General features: G+C 43.3%; 1 protein-coding gene across 1 annotated transcript in view; it reads left to right on the forward strand.

The window, feature by feature from the left end:
* The first annotated feature begins 5,144 nt into the window (after positions 1 to 5,144).
* Positions 5,145 to 26,936, forward strand: part of TLK2 (tousled like kinase 2) — an 89,753-nt gene continuing 67,961 nt past the window's right edge. Inside the window, 4 exon segments of the mRNA XM_059669885.1 lie at positions 5,145 to 5,217; positions 5,220 to 5,294; positions 6,724 to 6,809; positions 25,878 to 25,949. Coding sequence (XP_059525868.1) covers positions 5,160 to 5,217; positions 5,220 to 5,294; positions 6,724 to 6,809; positions 25,878 to 25,949 — 291 coding nt within the window. The 5' untranslated portion in view covers positions 5,145 to 5,159.

Here is a 26,936-nt window from a genome sequence, read left to right on the forward strand (position 1 = left end):
CTCCATTCTCAGGGTCGAGGAAGAACAGGTCAGGCAAATTTTAAGTTTTTCTCTACTCCCCCCAACAAATGTCTTCATTAGAGAGACATCAAGTCCTTTCTCTGTTCCGAAGAAAACAGTACCACTAAAAGACATTAAGACATTGCAGCCTGGTTTCTGGAGTTAAACTCTGTATTGCTAGAGCAATCTAATGACAAATGTATACATCCTTGGCAGAAGTGTGAAGTTTGGGGACCATTTATTCAGGAATTACTCTGTCAAGATGATATATAATCTCATTTAATCCTCCACAGTCCTGTGAGGTTTTAACACCATTTTATGGATAAAGAAACTGAGGCTTAGAGAAGTTAAATATCTTGCTTAAGGCTACTCAGTTGGTGAGAGGCAGGGTCAAGATTAAAATCAAGGACCTTGCCCTAGCCAGTTTAGCTCAGTGGATAGAGCATCGATCTGCGGACTGGAGGGTCCCATTTTCTATTCCAGTCAAGGGCGCGTACCTCGGTTGCAGGCTCTGCCCTGACCCAGCCCCTGGTCTGGGCTTGTGCAGGAGGCATCGATGTTTCTCTTTGTCTTTCCCTCTCTCTTCTCCACTCTCTCTAAAAATCAGTGGAAAAATATCCTCGGGTGAGGATTAAAAAAAACAAAAAAACAACCAAGGACCTTGACTGGGGAAGTTTATCCTCTTACCTCCACCCTGCAGGCTCCTTAGAAAAGGAGTTAAGCCTAGTAGGTTTGGCTCTATGGATAGAGCATTGGCCTGAGGACTGAAGGGTCCTGGTTCAATTCCCAGTCAGGGCACATGCCAGGTTTCAGGCTCCATCCTGTGTGGGGGGTGCAGGAGGCAGCCGATCACTGATTTTTTCTCTCATTATTGATATTCTATCTCTCACCTCCTCTCTGAAATCAAATAAAAATATATTTTTAAAAAAGAAAAAGAGTTAAGATTTCTGAGCACTGCCCGGCTGGTGTAGCTCAATGGTTGAGTGTCCACCTCTGAACCAGGAAGTCATGGTTCGATTCCTGGTCAGGGCACATGCCTGGGTTATGGGCTCGATCCCTAGAAGGGGATGTACAGGAGGCAGCCAATCAATGATTCTCTCTCATCATTGATGTTTCCATCTCTCTCTCCCTCTTCCTTCCTCTTAAAAAAAATGATTTCTGCCCTAACCGGTTTGGCTCAGTGGATAGAGCGTTGGCCTGCAGACTGAAGGGTCCTAGGTTCGATTCCAGTCAAGGGTACCTACCTGGTTGTAGGCACATCCCCAGTAGAGGGTGTGCAGGAGGCAGCTGATCAATGTTTCTCTCTCATTGATGTTTCTAACTCTCTATTTCTCTCCCTTCCTCTCTGTAATAAATCAATAAAAAAATATATTAAAAAAAAAAGATTTCTGAGCACTATCAATTTGCTCAGTATTAAATGCCAGGATCTTTTCGTTGAAGATGGTGGATATTAATGAAACATTCAAGAATACACTGGACAATCATTAGTGTGGTGTATGTGGATGAGCAAAAGGGGAGTTAAACTACTCAAGTTTCCCCCAATGTCTTCCTTAGAGTAACTTCGAGTACCTGAAACATCCAACCAACAAACCAAGAACTAAGGTGGTGGTTCCAAAATCAAGTAGGAAAACATTCAATACCCCAGTCCCTCTCCTGGAGATTGCCATAGGCACATTATACATTTTAGGCTCTAACCAGTCTTAAAGAATTCCACTTAACTTTAACCCAGAGTTTCCCAAGGACCAATATAATATCTACTCCTTGAAAGCATATTAACCTGTCAAGGCCTGCAGAGCACACCTTGGGGATCACCTTAACTAGTCTGAGGCATGTCTACCAGCTCCATGGTTCTCTGTGGGAATCTGAACATGAATCTAGAGGTCTTGTCATATACACCCTAAAGGCAAAAAGGACTAGATGACCAGTGTGCACATCTAGCTGGATCCCGGTTTGAGCCTTCTGCAGCTGATAAGGATTGGGCCTTTGCATGCGGCATGTCACCATTTGCCAGTTCATGACAAGTTGAGTCCTTGAAGTTGCCATGTGAGCAAACATACTTTAAACAAGTTGGTTCGTGAACCCAAGGTTAGATCACATTGTAAGAGGAACCATTTGACAACAGATTTTATTTTGAAATTATTATCCATCTTTCTCTGGGAAAGGGTGAAGCCTATGATCTGCTTTTTTTTCTTACTGTTGATATTTGACACTTTCTTTTACATGGTGCCTATAAATAGAAGCACCAATCTTTGTGGTAAGCAAATTCATTAAATTCCTACACTAATTCCTATTGGGATGAGTGTTAAATTTAGAGTGGGGCTGTGAATAGGCCTATGACAGCGTTAAGTTCTTTAACATGCAGAGAAAAATGCACCAGGAAAAGATAAACTAAAAATGTCATCTTTCCCTGTGTTTCAATGATTACTTTAAATAACTTAAAAAAGGGAATAATAGCCTTTCGGACTTGGAACGGCCTTTGGAAATCCTCTAGTCTAAACCCCTCCTTCACAGGTGAGGTTGGCAAAACTTGAAAAAGTTAGGTCAGGGGCCCATACAGCTTGTCTGTGGAAGAACTGGGCTGAAACTCAGCTGACTGCTCTTCCCTTAAAATTTTCTCCCCTCATTTAAGACATTCCAGTGTCATTTTAATGACAACTTTTTTAAAAAAATTAATCCTCACCCTGAGGATATTTTTCCATTGATTTTAGAGATAGTGGAAGGGAGGGGGGAAAGACAGGACACACACACACACCCCTATTGCTTGCCTCCTGCACCCGCCCAGACCAGCACCAGGGATGAATGCGACCTAGATACATGCTTTTGACCGGAATCGAACACAGGCCACAGGCCAATGCTCTATCCACTGAACCAAACTGGGTAGGGTAGGACTTAACTTTCTCGGATCACTCACTATAATGAAAAAGGTTGGCTCATTTGCTTTCCTTTTGGGGGGTGGAAGGCAAGTCATATGTCCATTGTCAGCCTCTTGGTTCTCCTGCTCTCTTGGTAGTCCTTCATTTTGCCCTTTTTTCCTATCCTTTGTCCCCAACTTTCTCTCTCCATCCCCGTCAAACACTTATCTTTGGAAATATGTGTGTGCACTTCCCAACCTGGCTTGGGTCTGGAACAAGGTGACTCTTGGTTTAATGGAGTTTTTCCACAGTGCTTGAATTTGCCCAAAGGCTTGGAAGGTTGGCTCACAGAAAGGAAACTGTCATCCTTTGCCCTTTCAGCAGGTCTGTGTTCTGTTAAAATACGGAAGAATTACAAAGTAACAGGAAGAAAAAACGGCAGAAACTCCACTTGAAGTATTTGCCTTCCCTCTGGGAAAGTTCAAGACTGTTGTTCAACGTCTCAGGCCTTCCCTTGTGATTCGCTTGTCGTCCGTAAGTCATCTGCAGGTGTCTGACTAAGGAAGCACCAGAGGAAACCACAGGTTGGGTGTTAGTATGGAAGTCAGTGTCCTGGCTCATAGGACTTGGTGGACAAGATGCTTTATTTCTTGGTGCTGGGTAATCAGAGTGGGAGCCTTTTCCGGCACAGGAGCCCTCCTTGCTGCAGGTCTATTGTGCACGAGAGCTCACCCTTTCACATTTCTCATTCCTCGGTAGGCATTCTGTGAAGGGCAGGCCTGTGTTTTCCACCCTAACACTTACCCTCAGGCCCTCCTAAGTGTCCAGGAGGGCCGTGTTTTTAATCAGAAGTTGAAGTGGAACCTCCCCATGGGTGCCTGGTGAGTGTCTCTTCGGGGCATCGCCCCCGCCCCTCTGGAGGACAACATGCTGGTGTGGGTGGGGGCTCAGCCTTGATCCCAGGGCATCTTTCGCCCCTGGAGGCACCCGGCCAGCCAGGTATGTGGAGGGGAAGTGCTGTCCGCGTTCCGGGGCGGCGAATGAATTTCTGGACCTGGACGGTCGCTTCGGAGCGTGGTGGGGCGTGGGAGCCAGCGAACACGGGTGGGCACAGCGAACTCACTAACTGGGTGGGCATCTCCGGGGAAGTTCGGGCGGGGCGCGCCGGTTTTCTTCCTCTAAAATCCACCCTGGGCAGAGCCACAGCACTTCTCATCCCAACTCCTGGAGACAGGGATTAGGTGGGTGCGGGTTCGGCGAGGCGGATCCGGGAAGTGCCGGCCCCGCTAGCGCCAATCCGTGGTCCGGAGCTCTGGCCCGACCGCCTGGCCCGGGCTGGGGCGGGGCCGGCCACACTACAGCAGCCGAGGTCCGGGACTCCGGCCGCGGCCCGACCGCCCCTCGTGTCGCAGCCCGCCCTCAGCCGCCCGGCGAGGCGGCGGCCTTCTCCGCCCGCGCGGGGTCCCCTGGTTAACCCCTGCCCGCCAGCCTGGCCGCTGATTGGAGGAGGCGGGGCGCCGGGGCACGGGGACCCCCCCCCACCGTCCTCGTCTCCTCCCCCACTGTCGGCTCTTCCCCTTACCCACCCCCCCAGGACCCCCCCTGCTTCCCCGCCGTGCAAATCTCGCGAGGAAACACGCGGTTTCACTAGTGTGTTTACACCGATCACTACTAATCCGGACCGAACCGATCCGGATTAAGGGGCCGGAGGCGGGTCTTGGGTACCAGCGGTTCCGACACCCCCCGCCCTCTGCGCCGCACCCGAGTGGCCCCCAGCCGAGCGGGTCCCCACCTCCCGGCCCGGCCTGGGCCCTCCTGCGCCTTCCTTGGCCTTTGTCCGGCGCCGGGAGGCCGGTCCCGCCACCCCCGCTGCCGCCCGGGCCCGGGCCCGCGTCGGGCGCCTGGCTCTGTACGCGAGCCCGGGGATCTGCGGCCTCCGCGGCCCCCCTCCCCCGCCCGCCCTCTCGTGGAGCCCGGCGCCGGCGGCGGCTGCCCGGGCGGGGGTTGCGGCGCTCAGGAGAGGCCCCGGCTCCGCCCCGGGCCTGCCCAGGGGGAGAGCAGAGCGATCTGCAGCCGGGTCGGGTCGGGGCCCCTCCCTGGAGGAGCGTGGAGCGGCGGCGGCGGCGGCAGGTGAGAGGCTGAGCCCCAGGCAGGGGAGGGCGCCGGGCCCGGGGCACTAACCGTCCAGGGAGCCCCTCGGCTGTGGAGGCTGCGGCCCGGGCCCACCCGGGGGCCGGTGCCGGGCCGCAGCTCCTCGGCGCCGAAGCGGGAGGGGCTCCCCGAGGGCTGCGGGTCGCCGGGCGGAAGATGGGGGAGGCCCAGGCGGTCCTGGCCCGGCGGTGGGTCCGGCGGCCGGCAGGCACAGGGGGCGCCCCGGCAGCTGGAGGCCCCGGCAGCCTCCCGGGCGCCCCCGAGAGCTGGCCCGCCCTCCCTCCGTGACAGGTGGGCCTGGAGTTGGGGAAAGTTTGGAGCCGGCGGCGGCGAGGGGCGCCGGGACCAGGCCCCATCAGCCCTGCCTCCCGGCTCGCAGCCGCGGGGAGGCTCCCGGCCCCAGGCCCCGCGGGAGCGAGACTGAGTGGCTCTCTCCTTCACACGAGTTGACATTAAAGGGAGTAACTGCCGGGGTGTCATTTTCCCGGCCAGGCCGGGGACTGGAGGGTCAGGGAATGCCGGGGAGACCCTGTGGTTGACGGAGGCTGCCACCTCTGCCATTCCGGCCTCGGGCAGGGCAGGGCGACACGCGAGCAAGGCCACCCGGGGGAAACTCCTTCTTCGCGTTCTTCCGCGCTTCTCCTGCTTAGGAGGCCTTCCTGCCCCTCCGAGAATCTCCTAGTCCCTCGGTGACCTGCCCTCGTCTGGAGATGTGGGTGAAACTTGGTCATTTGTCACCCCCTCGTTCCCCTTGGCCTCGGGCTCTCAATCCAGGAAGGGAAATGAAACTGGAGGACTGGCAGAGTTACTGGAGATTGTGGAGTTGCTAGATTGCAGGCGAGAATGTTTAGTTCATGTTTTCAGTGAACTTTTAAATCCTGACAGTCGTGCCAATAACTGTTCGATAATATGTTCAGAGGGGTTCTGTGGAATGCTTTCTGCTCCTTCTCCACGGAGAGGTTTCCGGTGGGTTCTGCAGGAATTGCTCTCTTGCAAAGGATGGACGTATTTGATGAAAGTAGCCTGTGCATTAATTGGTCCTGGAAGGAGTTTAAAAATGGTGTCCTCCTGCCCCTCCCTGCGTGGAAGGAGTGCTAAAAGCAGATGTCTAGAGAAACCTACTGCTCCAGGGAGTGGTCAGAAGAAGATTTGAAAAGGGATGGTTATGGAGCTAAACTAATTTCCTGAGTGAATGCAGGTTGATGGTTTTACCATGGGTTCTCTATTAATTTTAAGATAGTTCCTTTTTTTATGAGCTACTGTGAGCTCTTCAGAGAAAGGAGCTATGTAATAGCGTTATTTGAATTTATTTGTAGCTTCTGATTCATGCTATATTATTAGGAAATTATTAATGATTCATATTTTTAGTTAAAAACTAGTTCCTGTGTGTTTCGGAAAGCAATATTCAAAAGTTCTTATCTAAATTCAGAGGTTGGTAAAAGGCTTTTTTTTTCTTTTTTTCTTTTTTGGCGAGGTAGTCCTTGCTGAACTTTTAGAGATTATATGAAGGGTTTGAGGGTTTTTTTGCTGTTAGAATGAGAGAAGTGGCCTTAAGAAGAGAATTTCTGAACTCTGTGTTACTATTTGATACAGCACATTATAGTTTATAACATGTGATATATTTACTTGAGGTTTATCTGTGTGTGACCATTCAGTGAATTAAATTGGCTCCTCATGTTTTAGCCTTTATGGTCTCACAACCTACTTTTTTCTTTTTCAGTAGAAATGATGGAAGAATTGCATAGCCTGGACCCACGACGGCAGGAATTATTAGAGGCCAGGTTTACTGGAGTTGGTGTTAGTAAGGTGAGTAAAATGATGATAATGAACACTGTGGTTACTCTAATTTAAACACATTCAAAACCCAATTAAGGGCAATTTTGATGGACCATACTGTTATATTGTAGAGGAGAAGATTTGGCTCAGGGTTCCAATGAACTTTTCAATCCTACCAGTCATTCCAGCCGTTCAGCAGTGTATTTGAATGTATTCTGTATGGGAGTGTATGCTGATTTTTCAACCCTACAATATGGGGGAGGTTACCCATGGTCTTATTGCAAAGGTACTAACTGGATGGATGTGTATTCTGTGCCATATTTTTTCAAAACTCAGTCACTCGGAATAAAACTTTAAAAGGTATAGGCATAGCTTCATTACACTGGACTTTTTGGATAGTTATATGGTAGAGTTTTGAAAAATCTGTCTCTGCTAAGTCTGTCAGTTCTCCAAATCTGCAGTTCAGCAGATTCCTCTTGTTTGCATCCACAGGCTGATTTCTCTCTTCTATTTTTCCTAACTGTTCACTCTTTATTTTTATTCTGGGAGTATAAAATAAGATCAAGCCGCCATTAATGGGCAGGTGTTAAGTTAAACAATGTCAGTGCTTTCCGTGCAACCTATGTACTTGCTATTTCACCTGTCTGCTCTTGTAGGATGGTTTTACTACAATATGTAAAATATATTTATGATGCTTTATTTAAAAGCTTCACCATTCCAAAATTATTGCATTACTTGGGCTTGGGACTTGTGAATTTTTGATCCTTGACTTCATGTGGTACATTTCTTTATGTGCTTTTCAATAAATCTTATTTCTCACTAGAGGCCTGATGCACGAAATTCGTGCGGGGTTGGGGGAGGTCCCTCAGCCCAGTCTGCACCCTCTCGCAATCTGGGACCCCTTGGAGGGTGTCTGACTGCCGGTTTAGGCCCGATCGGCAGTCGGACATCCCTCTTGCCATCTGGGACCCCTCACTCCTAACCACCTGCCTGCTTGCTCCTTACCTCTTGGCTTGCTGCTCCTTAGTGCTGCCGTGGAGGTGGGAGAGGCTCCTGCCATGGGCACTGCACTTGCCAGCCGTGAGCCTGGCTTCTGGCTGAGCAGTGCTCCAGCTGTGGGAGTGCACTGACCACCAGGGTGTAGCTCTTGTGTTGAGCGTCTGCCCCCTGGTGATCAGTGTGCATCATAGCAGCTGGTCGTTCCGCTGTTTGGTCGCTTTGCATATTAGGGTTTTAATATATAGGATAGGATGGTGACCTAGATATTGGTCTCATACTTTGGTTAGTAGCTTCTTAAATAAATTTTTTGTCACCCTGGCCCGTGTGGCTCAGTTGGTTGGGCATTGCCCTGTGTACCTAAAGGTTGCTGGTTTGATTTCTATCAGGGCACATGCCTGGGTTGGAGGCTTGATCTCTGATAGAGGTCCTGCAGGAGGCAGCCAATTGATGTTCCTCTCTCTCTTGCTCTCTTTCTCTTTCTCTCTCTCCCTCTCCCTCCCTCTATCAAAATCAATATAAAAAAGGAAGTTACTTATCAAAGTTTAGTTAAAAAAAAAACCTGCTGCTTTGATGGGTCTCATAGTTTTGGTGAGCTGGAATAGCTTGATAGCTTTTGTTCATTCAACAGATATTTAGTGCCTATTGCATACTGGGCATTGTACAGGTTGTTAGGGATGACACCTCAACAATGGAGTGTCTCCAAGCCTCCATTGTGGAGAGAGATCATACTAGGATTAGAGATGTACTAGAGCTGTTACCTGGTACTATGGGAACACACATTTTGTAGTTCTTGGGGGTTTTTTTGGCCACTTTAGTAACTGACTTTTGTGGCACTTTGTAGGCCTTTACTCCTGACTGTTGATGTACATTGAAGTTACATGTATAAATGTAAACACTGATCTAGGTGAAGTAGATTCAACTGGAAGGGGCCACTACATTTAAGTATTACATTGATCTCAGATTCAGTTGATTATCTACTAATTGACCTTTGATGTGTCTTTTAACTGCGGAATTCAGTAGAAGGCTCATATCCAGATCTGTCTGTTCAAATGGTCACGTACTGAGTAAAACAAAGTGTATGTAGTTTAAACTCATTGGGCTTTGTTGTTAGGACGCTTTTCTTCCCTTTGTTTTTTGGTTCACAGTAGCTATATCCAAGTATCCTTTTGATGGGGTAAAGCATAAGTAGTGAGAATGAGTGACACTGAATTTTGCTACCCAGGGCCAACTTAACATCATGTAATTAAGTTGTCAGAAAACTTAATCTGATGATATGTTTAATAGGAAGCTCTACCTTTAATATATAGAAAAAGAAGTTCATTTATATCCAAGTGTTTTTATGGTATTAATTGTATGATATTTTGATGTTTCCAGTTACGGTAGGCATATTGATTACAATAAATGTTATTCAAAGACTAGAGGTAGAGTGTTTTTTTCCCCATAGCAATGAAACTTGAAGAAAAAGACAACCCAAGTAAATTATGTAGTTTGCAGAGTTGGGAAGAGGAAAAGAAAATCTCCATTTTGTACAACTTCTTTTGCCTACATGACGTTGTATCTCTCAGACCTCTGATTTGAAATAGGAGTCGGGAGGAGGCCATGGCACTAGGGGAAAGGGTGCTTTTGGAAAAAACCCCCCCTCCTAGCTTTGAATTCCTCATTATGGGTCATGATTTTCCAGTAAGGATGTCACTGTTGATGACAGCTTTCAGTTTTGCAAAGATCAAGAGTTTTCAGCCCTTGTTCCAAATGGGAGAACACAGTGACTTTTCTGTGGTAGTGCCATCTAGTGGGACTGGTGCAGCCTCATGGGCTGTCTCGAGTTTCTCCTAACTATTCATAACATTTTCAGTACTTTTTGATGTCCATAGAAGGAAGAAATTCAGTGCCACTGTGGATTCTTCTCTAGTCGACAGGAGTGTTTTAAGTAGCTGCAGTCTTTGAACTTCCTGGTTATTATAGATCTTATGTCATGTTGCTTCAAGTTTTTTACATCCACAGATTAGATACATATCCCAAAACCTACACTAAAATGAAATGGCCAAGCCACCACATTTATTACTTATATTTAAGTTGCTCTACTTATATTTAGGTTTTTTATTTGCAAATTTAAAACTTATTGCATATTGCAATATATACATTGTTTCTCTTTCTATTAGCATATGTAATTTATAATAACTGGTAAACCAAAAGCATTTATTTTGCACTTTGTGATACACTGTGTGGTTTTTGTTTAAGTGATTGGTATTTTCTGTCATTAGTGAGTTTATGGTAAAGGAAAGTAGCTTAATGTTCACCAAGAAGCTGTAGCTGACTTTCCTCCTCTAGTCTAGCTGCCACTTTCTGGTAGGACCTGTACCCATCCAGTTGACATTTTTGAGGTGATAAGGTGAAATTCGGTTATGAACCTACTTTTTAATTTCTTGTTGACCTGATATGTGATGAGCTATCCTACGTCTTTTTAAAGATCTCTTCTTTTAAACACTGGATAATCCACTTTCAGTAATGTGAAACTAACTATACCCTGTATTCATATGTTTTCAGTGAGGATCATTGCAATACTCCCTTTTAACAATTTAAGTACAGATGGTCTCTGATTCTGGAGACTGTAAAGTAGGTAGAATTTTACCTTTGCATGCACTGGTATAGACCTAGTTGAATTTTAATGCTAGCATAGTAGCAAATACTTAAATAGTACTTATTATGTGCCAGCTACTGTTCCATGTACAATAAAAGCAATAAGAAGTGAATTTAGATCTTTTGTAGCAGTCAGTAAACCTTCATTCTCTTTTTATGAGACATATGATACCCACTGCATTGTTCCCACAAGTTGAATCATAGACTTATCAAGGATCATCTTATGACAACTTGTAGTTGTATTATAATTATATAATTTAATACAAAATTATGTAAACCGATGAAATATAATTGTAAAATGAAAGAATTATTGATTCTAAAATATTAAGTTAACTACCTTGGAAAGACTAAATATAAGGTGATAGATATAAAAATGCATAATTTTTTTTTTAATCTGGAAGAATTCTTCATTTAGATCCTTGGCAAGTATCTTTTAAAGAAATCGAAACTGGAAATTGTAGATGAGGCATTATGGGTGTGGTTTGTGTAAGATAGTGTAGAACTGCAGTCAGTGCGTCTACAACTCAGAAGTCTTACATCTAAGGACTGGGAACAGAATATACATTTATATGTATTAAGTTCAAAAGTTTAAGATGTCTTTTTTTTTTTTTAAGATTCTCCACTGTAACCTACTTTTTTGACCGATGTCATTGGTTTCAGTTGTATTGAATAAAAAGGATTATGCAGTATGTGAATGGTATTGAAAAGAAGAACAAATTGAGAAGCTATGTAAAGTGGGACTTCATTTTGACACAGTAAGAACTTTCAGTTTGTAGAGCCTAAAGCAAGGCCATAAACTTTTAAGTACGTAGTACCACATAGAAGATTTTGGATATCTTCTTAAAGAAAATGATCTCTTTTCCTATCTTTTATAAATTTGTGAGTCTGATACATGATTACTTTAAATGATTAAATTTCTTACTTCTGAAAAGATGGTTAATTAACTGATAACCTTTCCTGTCATTTAGTTAATTGTATCATTTAGAAGGTGTTAGTTATGGATATCTAGTGTTATCTGTTTCATCAATGTCGGTAATTAAAAAATATGTGTGTAGCCCTGGTGGTGTGGCTCAGTTGGTTGGAACGTCATTCCAAGCCCTGAAGGGACTTGGGTTTGCTCCCTATCCAAGGCACGTTTGGGAGGCAATTGATCGATGTTTTTCACGTTGATGTTTCTCTGTTTCTCCTTCTCCCTTCCTCTCTCAAATTAATAAAAATGGGTGTTTTGCATTTAATACATAGTTAGACAATGCTCAATAAGCATAAATGTCGAAAATATTTCTATTGGTGAGTTTTAGGAACTGTTGATAAAATTATTGTTTACCTTTTGTATCTCCTCCCTTTTATTTACTTAAGTATTTCTTTAATTCTCCCCTCATTTCACATATAGTCAAGTATCAACTCATATTGCTTCTTTCTCTAAAATTTCTTAAGCATTTGTCAGCTCCCACTACTATTGCATTAATCCAGACCTTCCTCATTCATGACTGGTCTCTTCTACCCCATACATCTTTCTGTAAACTGCCACTAGCTCTATTTCTAACAAAATATCAATGTTATTGTTTTACTCCGTGGCTTTAAAGGTTCCATTGTTTATAAACTCCATATCCTAATTCTTTGTTGTTGTTAATCCTCACCTGAGGATATTTTTCCATTGATTTTTAGGGAGAGAGAGTGGAAGGGAGGGGGAGAGGCAGAGAGAAACATCCATGTGATAGACACATGCATTGGGTGCTTTCTGCATGCGCCCTGACCAAGGCATGTGTCTTTGACCGGAATCAAACCTGAGGCCCTTCAGTCCTTGGGCCAACACTATCCACTGAACCAAACTGGTTCATTTTGTGTGTGTGTGTGTGTGTTCCAGCAAAATTTATTTACAAAAACAAATGGCAATTAGATTCGACTCACAAGGTGTATTTTGTTGACCCCTAATTCAAAGCAAACATACACAATGGTGAAATATTTAAAGCATTCCTTAAAGATCCGTGATGAAACATAGGTCATTTATCATCACATTTATTCAACATTGTGTTGAAAGATCTAGTTAATGCCCTAAGACAAGAAAAAGAAATAAAAGACTTAAGAATTGGAAAGTAAGAAAAAAAATGAGTATTCACAAACATGAGTATAAACATAAATAACACAAAAGAGTCACAAACCAGTGGAATTATTGGTGTCCCTAATAAGATCACCAGATATAGGATCAATAAGCAAAAATCAATTGTATTACTACATATGAGTAGCTAACAGGTAGAAAATAAAATCTTTAAAATGTTATCAATTGCCATAGCATTTTAAAAGCATCAAATATATAAGGATAAATCAGCAAAAGATAGGAAAGAACTCTACTAAAGACTACATAATGTTATTGAGGTAAATTAAATTAAAAAAAAATGAATACACCAAATGCATGATTTAGCAGTCTCATTATTATAAAGTTGCCCATTCTCCACCAAATTAATCTAATTTCAAAGCAGCAAAAATCAAAACCCCAGTAGGTCTATTATTTTTTTTACTTTTTTATGGAATTTATTGGGGTGCTATTGGTTAATAAAATCTTATAGAATTCAGGTGTACAATTTTATAATACACCTATATATTGTATTTTATTCACCACCCCATTCCTGTCCTAAATTTTCAACTTTATGGCCACTTATCTACTCCTCTACTTCCATGCTCTACTACCTCAAACCATGACCAATCTTCTAACCTGTAATTTTTTTTTTTTAATATATTTTATTGATTTTTTACAGAGAGGAAGGGAGAGAGATAGAGAGCCAGAAACATCGACGAAAGAGAAACATTGATCAGCTGCCTCCTGCACATCTCCCACTGGGGATATGCCTGCAACCCAGGCACATGCCCCTGACCGGAATCGAACCCGGGACCCTTCAGTCCGCAGGCCGACGCTCTATCCACTGAGCCAAACCGGTTTTGGCTAACCTGTAATGTTAATGAACAGACTTACACTGTCTCTTCTACTTTTCCTTTTTTATTTGCCTGATGAACTTTTAGTTTACTCCTCGAAGCATAATCCAGATTATCTCATTTTAATAGCTTTTCAAGATATATCTACCAATCTAGTTGGGTTATCTTATTAATGCTTGGTACCTTTTATTATAAGACATCTTTTATTTCCCATTAGTCTCCTTGAGAATATGGATATCTTTATTTCTGATTATTCAAATGCTCAGCACATTGTATATATTAAATAAACCTTTGTTGAATTGGAAAAGAGTATTGAGGGGGAAGATGATAGTGTTCATTTTCACTTATATGGGCACTAGTGCCCTGGTGCATGAACTCATGCACATTGAAAGGAAATTAATTAGAAGGTGGCTGGTGGAGCGGGACTGTGCGAGACAGGGCTGGACACACCCTGGAGCCAACCTCCCTTGGTCCCTCCCTGGCCTGCCGCACCTGGGGCTGTGTAGTGGCTCGAAGGGCATCTGAGGAGTGAGCGAGGTCCCTCCCACAGGTGCAGTCCCTTGGCCTGGCCTGCAGGGATCGTGCCGAAACTGGCTCTGCAGCATCCCCTGAGGGGTCCCAGAGTATGAGAGAGCGGTTCTCGGGTGATGCACCCCAGAATTGGGCTCCCTCCTTTCTGGTTCCAGGGTGTGTCATCCGAGAACTGTTGCTGTCAAGTCACCACAGCTCGGCAGCTCCTGCGTTGAATGTCTTCCCCCTGGTGGTCAGTGCACGACATAGCCACCGGTCAGAGCATTTTCCCTCTGGTGGTCATTGCGCATCATAGCTACCAGTCGGACGGTTGCTTAGCCTTTTATATATCTAGATAGTTCATTCCAGCTTTTTGTTTTAATCCACTCTCAAACTGGTCTTTTAAATGGAAGATTTAGTTCATTTACATTTAATGCAATAACATATATTAGACTGGCGTGGCTTAATGGTTGAGCATCAACCTATGAACCAGGAGGTCATGGTTCAATTCCCAGTTAGGAGACATGCCCGAGTTATGGGCTCCATCCTCAGTGTGGTGTATGCAAGAGGCAGCTGATCAATGATTTTCTCTCATCATTGATGTTTCTATCTCTCCCTCACCCTTCTTCTCTGAAATCAATATATATATAATATATAATGCTATATATTATATATAACTAGAGTCCTGGTGCACAAAAATTTGTGCACTCGGGGGGGAGGGGGGTGTCCCTCAGCCCGGCCTGTGCCCTCTCTCAGTCTGGGACCCCTCAGGGGATGACCACCTGCTGGCTTAGGCCCACTTCCCGGGGTATTGGGCCTAAGATGGCAATCAGACATCCCTCTGGCAGCCCGGCAGCCCTCAGGGGATGTCCACTTGCTAGTGGGGAGCAGGCCTAAACTGCAGTCAGACATCCTTAGCGCTGCTGAGGAGGCAGGAGAGGCTCCCACCACCACCACTGTACTGGCAGCCATCAGCCTGGCTTGTGGCTGAGCAGAGCTCTTCCCATGTGAGAGTGCCCTGACCACCAGAGGGCAGCTCCTGCATTGAGCGTCTGCCCCCTGGTGGTCAGTGTGTGTCATAGTGACCAGTCATTCCCAGTCCTTCTGCTTGTTAGGGTCAGTTTGCATATTACTCTTTTACTATATAGGATAGAGGCCTGGTGCATGGGTGGGGGCCGGCTGGTTTGCCCTGAATGGTGTCCTGGATCAGGGTGGGGGTCCCGCTTGGTGCCTGGCCAGCCTGGATGAGGGGATGATGGCTGCAGCTGGTCACACCCCCTTCAGGGTGGGGGTCCCCACTGGGGTGCCTGGCCACTCTGGGTGAGGGGCTGAGGGCTGTTTTCAGGCTGGCGGGTGACTGAAGCTCCCAACCTCTCCTTTTTTTCTTTTTTTTATTCTGGGATTTATTTACCTTCTATGGCTGTCACTGGAACTGAGAGGCGGCTTTAGCTCTGAGGCTCGGCTCTAGCTCTGAGACCTCGGCTGCTGAAAGCAGGTATCTGGGTTTGTTTGGCTTCTATAATTGAAACACTGTTTCAGCTCCAGCTCTGAGGCCTGGTTGGCTGAAAGCAGGTTTCTGGGGTTTGTTTAGCTTCTATAATTGCAACATTGTTTCTTAGAGTGCAGCTCAGAGGCCGGCAGCGGCAGGCGGGGAACCTTGGCTTCCTCCATCACTGGAGCAAGCAAGCTGCCTGTTCGCTTCAGCTGCCTGGCTGCCGGCCACCATCTTGGTTGGCAGTTAATTTGCATATCACCCTGATTAGCCAATGGGAAGCGTGTCGGAGGTACGGTTAATTACCATGTTTGTCTATTATTAGAATAGTATACTAATCTCTACACTAATAAAAGAGAAAGATGCAAATTGACCATACCTTTGCGACGCCCACCAGCCAATCAGGAGTGAGTATGCAAATTAACCCAACAAAGATGGCGATGACACAGGCATTCTGCAATAGTGCAGGTGTTCCACACCGCCCCAGCTGCTCCGGGCCTCTGGGCAGCGGGGGAAGGCGGAAAGTCGGCCCCGGGCTGGAACGAAGGTGGTGCTGGCGTGCATGGGGCCTCTAGTATACGAATAAGAGGTTAATATGCTAATTAGGATGGACATCTTCCGGATGTCCTTCCGGACAAAGCTGCAGCAGCTGCAAAGGGCCAAGGTGTGGCTGCGAAGGGCCCAGGCTCAGGCTGGCAGTGGCGGCAGCAGTGGGGTAATGGGGGCAGTGCCTTTTCCTGATCCACCAGGTAGCTTCCCGCAGAGGGAGGCCAGACTGCGGCTTAGGCTGGGGCCGAGGCAGAGGCAGTTAGGGGTGATCTGGCCTTCAGGGGAGCAAGTTAGGGTTGATCAGCCCAGCAGGGGGGCAAGTTAGGGACGATCATGCAGGCAGGGGGGCAAGTTAGGGTCGATTATGCCAGCAGGGGGGCAAGGTAGGAGCGATCAGGTTGGCAGGGGAGCAAGTTAGGGGCAATCAGGCTGGCAGGCAGAGGCAGTTAGCGTAAATCAGCAGTTGGACAGCCCCCGAAGGGTCCCAGATTGGAGAGGGTCCAGGCCGGTCTGAAGGATACTCGGGCCCCCCTCCCCCCAGCCCACCCACCCCACCCCCCGTGCATGAATTTCGTGTACCGGGCCTCTAGTGTGTGTATGTATATGCCATGCCCAGTGCATTAGGACAGGTAAAAGGAGTAAGCTTATGCATTGGAAAGGAAAAGTAAAAATACGGTTTTTTTATTTTATTTTTTTATATGTCTTATAGATAACATGATTGTGCATGTAGAAAGTTCAAAGTAAACTATAAAAAAGCTACTAGGGTCTAAGTTTAGTTTTAGGGTACAAGATTAGTTTTTGAAAAACAGTTGTATTTCTGTACACTAGTAATTACAGTTGGCAATTGACATTTTAAAAGCAATAGTAGCCATAGCTGGTTTTGCTCAGAGGATGACATGTCGGGACTGAAGGGTCCCGGGTTTGATTCCAGTCAAGGGCATGTATCTCGGTTGCAGGCTCAATCCCCAGCCCTGGTCAGAGTGTGTGCAGGAGGCAATCAATCAGTGTTTCTCTGTGTTTCCTCCCCTCTCTTCTACTCTCTAAATAAATAAATAAATAAATAAATAAATAAATAAATAAATAAAAATAAAGCAATACCATTTGTAATAGTACCAAACAGTATAAATATAAAAACATTCCCAAGAACAGGAGAGAATATTTCTTATAGTTTTTTTGTAATAGAAGTCACCTTGTATTTCCATTTTGTGGATGAGGACATTGAAGTACAAAGGATTAAAGAACATTTATTTATTTGTGAGCACACCTTTATTTAAAACAGCTAAGTTGGTGTGTAGAATGTAGAATCACTGATTATATAAACTTAAAATTACTATCTTAAATTCTAGCCCTTCAGGGGGCATAAAGGGCATTAGTGAAGTCTTCCTGGTTGTTTATAGATTAGTAAACTGAGGCTCAGGGAGAGCAGTTGACTTGCTATAGGTTGTGCCACAGTCAGTAAGTGACAGAACTGGGATTTGCACTCCTGTCTCTTATTGTTACACCAATATATTGGGCTCTGCAATATATTGGAATTTTGTTATGCTGTTTCCTGTAGGTGGTGGCAGTGGGCTTATTTCTCACAGATTGATTAATGATCCCTTCAAAACTAAAAGCCAGGAACTAAATTTATTGTCCTCAAATTTTCTTCAGGGTTATGTACTTTTTGGATATTTTAAATCTGGATTATGTCAATCTTTATATTTTTGTTCTTATTCTTACAACCATTTCTTCTTTGTTTTCTTTACTATGAACGTGCCCTAGGATATGTACAGAGCATATCTTTTCCATCTGTAAATATTGAATTTGTAGTTTTTAATCTATAAAAGGATAGTTTTTTTTAGCATAAGAAGAGAAGTTAAAGGCTAAATTGTAAGCTTTATAGTGAAACATTTAGTAGTTCATCCATATGACTGTTGCTTCTATGTATATTGAAGTCATACTTCTTTTTCTTAGAATTAGTTTTTTAATGATTACTTTTCAGTTATATAAGGAATGCATGCATACTTCTATAATACTGAGAACTGTAATAGCTCTTAGAAATTTGATATGTATCTATCTAGATTTTTTAAAGTTTTTTTTTTAATTGATGAGAGGAGAGAGAGAGAGAGAGAGAGAGAGAGAGAGAAAGAGAAACAGGCATCAATTTGTTGTTCCACTTATTTATGCATTGGTTGATTCTTGTATGTGCCCAGACTGGGAATCAAACCCCCAATCTTGGACTGACACTCTAACCAACTGAGCTACCCAGCCAGGGCTAGATTTTTAAAATACTTATTGAATTGCAGACATAGTTTTTCATTAGAAAACATATAGTATGATTTTTGCATACTACAAAAATTGAATCATATTATCATTATTGTTCTGCAACTTGTTTATTTTTCATTCAGCAGATGGTTTTAAGGTCTGCCATATCAATGTTGCTATATGTAGACCTACTTTGGATCACTGGCCTATAAACAATCATCCTGTAAATACATTTGCAGAACAGTGTTTTGTCACTCATTTTAAGAAATATTAAATGAGACAAAGGATTTGAAAATTACGGGGAGAAACCAGTAACCTAAATCCTTTCCATCAATGGTCCCAGAATTATGTGTGATGCTCTTCTGTATTCACCACCATAGTGGTACAGTCCCATGGTTGTAAGTTCTTCCTGTGTTCATCAAAATTGTACTGGAGCCCAAGCCGGTGTGGCTCAGTTGGTTGGGCATTGTCCCATGCACTGGAAGGTTGCTGGTTCCATTCCCGGTCAGGGCGGGCATATGCCTGGGTTTTGGGTTTGATTCCCAGTAGGGGGTGTGCAGTGAGCGGGCAGTCAGTGTTTAACTCTCTCACATCAATGTTTCTCTCTCCCTGTCCCTTCCTCTCTCTCTAAAAACCAATAAAGAAAATCTTTTTAAAAATGTTGTGCTGGGTCTTTTGTTTAACAGCTTTATTGAGATGTAATTCACACACCATATAGTTCACTCAAAGTGTAAAATTCAGTGGCTTAGTATATATGCTGAATTGTACAACCATTACAATAAATTTTAAAACATTTTCATCACACCAAGAAGAAATCCTTATCACATAGATGTCACCCTCAAAACCCCTATCTTTCTCAGCTCTAGGCAACCACTACATAATCTACTTCTTTGTCTATAGATTTGCCTGTTCTGAACATTTCATATAAATGGAATCATAATATGCACCTCTTTGTGATTGGCTTCTTTCACTTAGCATATGTTATCAAGGTTTGTTCATGTTATAGCATGTGTCTGAACTTCATTTCATTGCGAAATAATATTTTATTGTATTGATATTTTGTTTATCTAGTTTTCAGTGGGTGAACATTTGGGTTTCCTTTTATTTTGGCTATTATAATAATGGTGCTGTGGACATTCATGTACATGTCTTTGTGTGCACATATGTGTGTTTTTTTTTCTTGGATATATTCCGAGGAGTGGAATTAATGGGTCTTAGTTAAGAGATATTCTATTACCCCCCTGGGGTGGCTCAGTTGGTTCAGTGTCATCCTGTGCACTAAAGGCTTGCCAGTTCAGTTCCTGGTCAGGGCACATACCTGGGTTATGGGTTCAATCCTTAGTTGGGGCAAGTGTGGAGGGCAGCTGATCCATGTTTCTCTCTCTGTTCCTTCATCTGAGAATTAAAAAAAAAAAAAAAATAGCCCTAGCCAGTTTGGCTCAGTGGATGGAACATCAGCCCTTGGTCTGAAGGATCCATGGTTGGATTCTGGTCAAGGACATATACCTCAGTTGCAGGCTGGATCCTTAGCCCTGGTTGGGGCATGTGCAGGAGGCATCCAATCCATGTGCCTCTCATCATTGATGTTTCTTTCTCTCTCTCTCTCTCTCTCCCCTCCCCCCCCCCCTCTAAAAATCAATGGGAAAATAACCTTGGGTGAGGATTAAACCCTCCCCCCCCCCAAAGATAAATCTATTAAAGCCTGGACCTAATATAAAATTAAAGATCTGCATATGTACATTCTAAATTATTAGTGTAACCATTTGAAGAACTGTCAAGAATATTTTCCAAAGCAGCTGCTCCATTTTTACATCTCCACCAGCAGTACATGAGGGTTAAACTTCTCCCTGTCCTTGCCAACATGTTATTGTCTGTCTTTTTTATTATATGCACCAGATATTGAGTGAATTACATAGTCGTCCATAGGCAGGTTTTCAGGAGAAAAGACAGGTAAAGGATTTCTTGTTCTAATTGTAGGGCTTACTTGTTGTCTGGAAATGGATGTTATTAAATCACATGATTAAAATTTGGCATGATTAAAATATTACTAAAAAACATTAATGTTAGTTAAGCATATTCTTGAGAGGATAGTCTTCTGACTGGTGGACCACAGTGATGTTTTTGGGTCTTCTGGAATTAGTGTCAATTCAGAACCAGTATCTTGTAATTCTTGAAGCCTTTATTTTATTTTCCCTATTGCACAGTCCCCCTGATAAAAGGTCATAGTCCTTTTGAAGGAAGGCTGGGAGAAAGACTAACTGTAAATTTTTGGCATTGTAGTGGAATTGGAATCTTTCCTCAATGAGACCAGTCATTCAAAGGGTTCTGGGTCTGTCAGCTTACTCAGATATTAGGATTGATTAAGGGGTCGCAGCTCTTTCTTTTTAAGGATGCAAATTAGGCTTTGGTTCACTTGACCTAGAACTATGTACAGATCAAGTAAGAATTGAGTAGATGGTCCATCTATTTCACTGCTGGGAACACTATGATCAACTAGACAGTGTGGTTGGTGTGTGTCTGGGAGTCAGACTGTTCTAATTGCTGATTTGACTTTACTATAGTGTGAAAAACTGATGCTAGTAATGACTAAAAAGTTTATTGAGACCCTTAGTTTTAATTTTCCATTAGGTCTAGACCAGTGGTTCTCAACCTTCCTAATGCTGTGACCCTTTAATACAGTTCCTCATGTTGTGGTGACCCCCAACCATAAAATTATTTTCGTTGCTACTTCATAACTGTAATTTTGCTACTGTTATGAATCGTAATGTAAATATCTGATATGCAGGATGTATTTTCATTGTTACAAATTGAACATAATGAAAGCATAGTGATTAATCACAAAAACAATAGGTAATTATATATATGTGTTTTCCAATGGTCTTAGGCGACCCCTGTGAAAGGGTCGTTCGACCCCCAAAGGGGTCGAGACCCACAGGTTAAGAACCGCTGGTCTAGACCTTAATGGAGTATCTTTACTTTCTCAGGTAGTTTGACTCTTATCAGCTGTGCTCCTTTATACTTAATCAAGTTCAACTTTTGTCTATTGTTCTCAGTCCCTTTTAAAATGCCTATTTAGTCCAAAGAGGAAATGAAGGCTTTAGAAACTCAATAAATGTTGATATTTAAACTTTTATAGGAGTGAAAGATTAACCTTTGGCCCCTACTTCTACAAGTTTTTCTTAGTTTATACGAGTTTAATTCATGTGCTAAAGGCTGATTGTCAACATTTGTATCTTAACCTGTTTTCATGGGTTTATAAATTATCCACAAAATTTTCTTTAGGCTTGTAACTGAAATATTTGTTTAAGTCCTTCAAAAGTGCATTTTGAGTAAATTAAAAGCATGGTTTACTTTGTGTTTGGAAACCATACATTTTTAAAAACAAGAAACTTGACTGTTGTCTATTTTTAATTGTTATTATTTTTTAACATTATTATTATTACTAGGGGCCCAGTGCATGAATTCATGCACCTTGAAAGGAACTGTGGGCTGGTGAGGCTGTGGTGGGCACAGGGGTGGGTCTTGGTCCATCCTCCACGGCACTGCCCGGCCCCTCCCACCAGGGCCCCCTGGTCCCCTCCCTGCCGGCAGCCCTGCTCCCTCCATCGCCACTGCTCCCACGCACTGACGGGTGCCGGCTCCACTTGCACCCGCTAATGGTGTGGAGCGATTGGGGCTGGCCCTTAGCAGCGGGTGTGAGCAGTGGCTGGTGCCCCAATTGCCCCTCAGGAGCAGGGGGAGGTGGAGACGCCCTGAGGGGCAATTGGGGCTGGCAACCGCCACTCACATCTGCTGACAGCGCTAAGCAATCAGGGCCAGCGCCAGGAGCTGGCAACGGGTGCGAGTGGGGCTGGCACTAGCGCTGGCACTGGCTGCAGGTTCAAGCTCCGGGCGGGACTGCAGCACACGGGAGCAAAGAATTTTCAGTAACCACCAGAGGCTCGCCCCAATGACAGCGACTGGCACTCTGCCTTGATCTGGCACCTCCTCTCACCTGCTCCACCATCCCACTGCGACCGACGCCCATCATGTTCCACACTCTGTGGCCAGCTGCCTGCACCCGCCATGTTCTGCGCACGCCCCCGGTGGTCAGCATATGTCATAGCAACCAGTTGTTCGGGTGTTCTGCCATTCAGTCTATTTGTATAGTAGGGTTTTATATATATAGGTCATTTTAATTTTTTATTTCAGAGCTGAAGGGAGAGGGAGAGAGAGATAGAAACATCAGTGATGAGAGAGAATCATTGATTGGCTGCCTCCTGCATACCCCTACTAGAGAATGAGCCTGCAACCCAGGCATGTGCTCTTAACTGGAATCGAACCCGGGACCCTTCAGTCCACAGACGGATGCTCTATCCACTGAGGCAAACCAGCAAGGGCTGTTCTCTATTTTTCAAATGGTCCATTTGTTTTTTTACTTTAAAAAGTCATTAATAGCCTGGCCAGCGTGGCTAAGTGGTTGAGGGTCAACCTAACCCTAACCCTGACCCTGACTCCCCCCGTCACATATATGGGTCATATTTTCCTGTTTCTTTGCATGCCTCATGAGTTGTTTGTTGATACATTGCAGCAACTCTGGGTACTGATTTCTCATCCCATCCCTTGGGGCTTGTTATTGTTATTTGCTTGTTTGTTTAGTGACTTGCTGGATTATTTTAGTAAAGTCTGTTGTACCACCCCATCTCCCTAGCAATATGCCTCTGGTGGTGTTCCTTAGGGAGGCACAGCTTTAGGTATGCCTATAGTCACCTTGCGATGACTTACTGGTAGGGCTCTCCTTCCTTGACCAACCCAGCTGTTAAATTCCACTAATTGCCCATATTACTCTATTATTTTCAACAATGCCTCGAGGCATAAATTCCTTTACAAACTAATCCAATCAAATTGGGGTTCCATGAAGGAAGGGAGAGTTTTTGAGTCAATGTTTGCTATGTGTTCTCTCCCCCAGAGAACTCTTTCCAGCAGTCTTATTCCCTGGTTTTCTCCTACAAACTCTCTGGCCTATAGTCTATCTAGGCTGTATCTTATAAAACCTTGATATAATGGACTAATTTGATATAATGGACTAATTCAGGTGAGGGGGGTATCCATTAAAGCTGAAAGTCTGTTATATAATAATAGGTTCTCCACAGTAGGTTTTCTGAATGCATATGTTAAAAAATTGACAAATTACTTTACCTGTTTTTACTTATGTAGATACATTTTTGTGATTAAAATTAAGTATCTATGAAAAGTTTAACTTCACAGACAAGTTTTCTATATGTGTTACAGTAATTTTATTTATTTTTAAAATATATTTTTATTAATTTCAGAGAGGAAGGGAGAGGGAGAGAGAGAGAAAAACATAGTGATAAGAGAGAATCATTGATCGGCTGCCTCCTGCATGCCCCACACTGGGGATCAAGCTGGCAGCCTGGGCATGTGCCCTGACGGAATCAAACCGTGATTGACACTCTACCACTGAGCCATGTTGACAGTAATTTTAAATTTATAGTGAATGGGTCTAGTAAATGTGTGCATTCACTAGTTACTGAAAATAAACAAATGCACACAGCTGGGGCATGGCTTAGTGGATGGGGGAACATTGACCAGCATGTGTTAAAACTGCAGCAGAAAGTCATGCCATGCTACAACAGAAGCATCCGGTACAGTGTGATCACTTGCTAATCGTTCGCTGAATGAGAACGAGTGGTGACTTGGATTTAAATATCTATATATATAAAAGGCTAATATGCTAAGTGTCTGTCCAGGTAATGATGTCACATAGCAACACTCGGCTTCCTTTCCCTAGCGACGACTAGCCTCCTTGCAGTTTCTTCAGCCCAGGAACATGACTTGGTTTATAGCCAGGTGGAAACATTTCACACTTTAACTAAATGTCTGTGAAGCGTTTTCCTGTGCCTCATCTCATTTGATCCTCACAGAAGTCCTGGAGTAGGTAGATAGGAGATTTGGTGGAATCCTATTTTCTTTTCATTAGCCAGAAAATGGAGATTTAGAAAGTTTAGAAACTTGGACCCCACTGAAGAAGTAAGAAATGGTGGACCTTGAAAATGACTTCAGGTTTTCTCACTGCGCAGATTATAGTCAAACACTGCTGCAGTTATTTTACCCTTCGTTCTCCCTGCATGATCTACAATAGTAATCTGCTTCATGTTGATATTTACTGCTGTGCTGCTGACAATTACCTGAAAGAGAAGTTGGGGTGTTTCACTGGGCTGGAAAAAGTTTAGCTACATCAGAAAGCAGTTCTAATTAAGCAAGTTTATTCTGTATATATAAAAGGCTAAGTTGACTTGTGCATGCATGATACATATAAAGCTCTTGCTGGCGCCAATCGCACACATGTGTTTCGATCTGTCATTGTCGATCGTGAATTTGGTTGACACTTATAGAGAGAAGGCGAATAGCAATATTAAAATATTTCTTCTAATTAATTTCAATGTGCACAAATTGTGCACTGTGTCACTAGTGTAGACTATAATTGTAGATATGTAATATTTATGTTGGCAAAATTACTAGTGTTTTTTCCAACATATGGCCAATTCACTAAAATTTGTTAAAAATGACAGTAAATTAATAACAAAAAAATATCCTGTTCATTCAATTATAAGTAAATCTTGGTTAAAAGCATTTAGACATTAACAGGGTGGTCATTTTCACATACTACATACAGACTGGAAATTTTGTCCATTAAATCTGAAGTCTATTTATCGAGGTCCACATATTGAGAGTTTACTGTAATCTCCTTTCAGTCGCCTGTTACTACCACCACTGTTCTTGTCCACACTCTTGGCAAGAGATTTGGTATTATGGGTTCCAGCTTTTACCCCTAGGCCAAATATCTGAGCCAGGGTTCTGGAGGTGGGGATGGGGAGAGTGGTGAACTTTTCTGTGAGAGACCTCCTTGCTCTAGGAGCTGAGCCCTGGAGGGGGCAGGAGATGGGTGTGTGTGGCACAGCTGCTTATCTCTCCTCACCCAGGAAGAAAGCTCTTGGACTGAGAGCTGAGGAAAGAGGGAGTCCTGTGTTATGAAGGCAGCAGTCTGGAGTCTTGCTGAAATGGGAGTAAGAAGGGGAGGGAGTGGTCTTATTTCAAATACCATAACTTTTCACCTTTCAGACTGAATTGTCATAGAATTTATTGAATAGTTGTTTCTTTATTTGCTATTTGCCCTTAGGGATCATTTCCAGAAGCTTTGAGTAGTTGTTTTTTTTAAATAGTCTGCACCCGTTTCACTGAGGAGTGGGCTAGCCGAGCTCCTCTTGCTATTAGGCTCTGAGAAGTCGATCTCTTGTGACCGTGTGTTTTTGAACTAGCAGTCATGCCTCCTTAAAGCATGACTCAGAAAAGCATTTTGTTCAGTACGGTTCTGACCACTCCTTCATAAGGAACCTTTAACATATTAACATCTCAACTTTCAGATATCTGTATGAAGAAGCTGAGAGAATTGATTTCTCCTGCTTATTTTTCTTAAAGAATGAATTCACGACATGTACTCAGAGAAAACCTGCACACAAGTACAGCGTTTTATAAAGGAATTGAAAATAGTAGTTAGAGAATTTTAACATGAGGGTACTGTAGTTGAGTTCTTTTCAAGTTGACTTAGAGACATTGTAGTTACCCCTTGGCTTCTAAGTCAGGTGACGTAGACATCAAAATCAACAGGCTTCTTCCTCACTTTCGCTGTTATCTTAAATTAGTTTCTTTTAATTCCTTTTTTTTTTTTTGTCTTTCAGGGGCCACTTAATAGCGAGTCTTCAAACCAGAGCTTGTGCAGTGTGGGGTCCTTGAGTGATAAAGAAGTAGAGGTAAGAAGCCAGATCTGTTACAGAACTTTTCATATTCCCAGTTTCAGTCTGGGATAAAAGATAATATAACTCCAGGGGTGCTGTTAAGGTGTATGCTGTTTCAGTTGTGTGCTCTTTGAGTCTGTATTTTTTAATTTTAATTTTTTCCTTTTTATTGAATTTATTGGGGTGACACTGACAAAATTATACAAGTCTCAGGTACACAATTCCACAACACCGTATTATCTGTACACTATACTATGAGTCCACCACCCCAAGTCAAGTCTCCTTCACCATTTATTCCCCCTATATCCTCTTCCACCTCCCTCACCCCTTGTGTCTGTATTTCTTTTAAATTTTTGCTTAGTTGCCATCAATAAAGGTCAAAAATTTGCAGTTGTATCTGAATTAGTTTAGATGCCCTTGAATTTTAATGCTTGTTAGTACACAGATGTGTGGGTCAGTATAGCAGTGTAGCCTGGCCAACTTTAATAATAGAATTTGAAGAATTTTTTTTAGTCAAAAAACCCAGCTGCATGGATGTGGGTCCAAGTCTGCAGCTACCTATTTGCATTTCGACAGAACTTTCAATAAATTAGAGCCAGTTGATTGATTATGCAGGTCTATCCTTTTTGGAAAAAGAATTGGATTTAAGCTCTTATAAAGTAGATAGCAGCTGTTAGGATATTTTGGCAAGCCTACAGTATACTAGATATTTGTACTACATTTGTGCTTTATAAAAATATCTTATTTAGGCTTTGCAGCAACTCTGATTTACAGACGAGTAGATAGAAGCTCTGATATTTTAAGCAGTTTGCCAAGAATTGTATAGATGATGTGGTTCCAGACCTTATACTTTCCATGACCCTGCTCTAAGAACAGGACACTGATTTACGACTTGTCTGTACCAGTTAAATCTCCTTATAAATTTGATATTTTGTATATACTCTCATACTCTCTAATTTTCATAATCTGAAAAATTTGACACAATGCTAATTGTGATTTATA

The sequence above is a fragment of the Myotis daubentonii genome, chromosome 16 (genome assembly GCF_963259705.1).
Source record: "Myotis daubentonii chromosome 16, mMyoDau2.1, whole genome shotgun sequence".
Taxonomy (NCBI): domain Eukaryota; kingdom Metazoa; phylum Chordata; class Mammalia; order Chiroptera; family Vespertilionidae; genus Myotis; species Myotis daubentonii.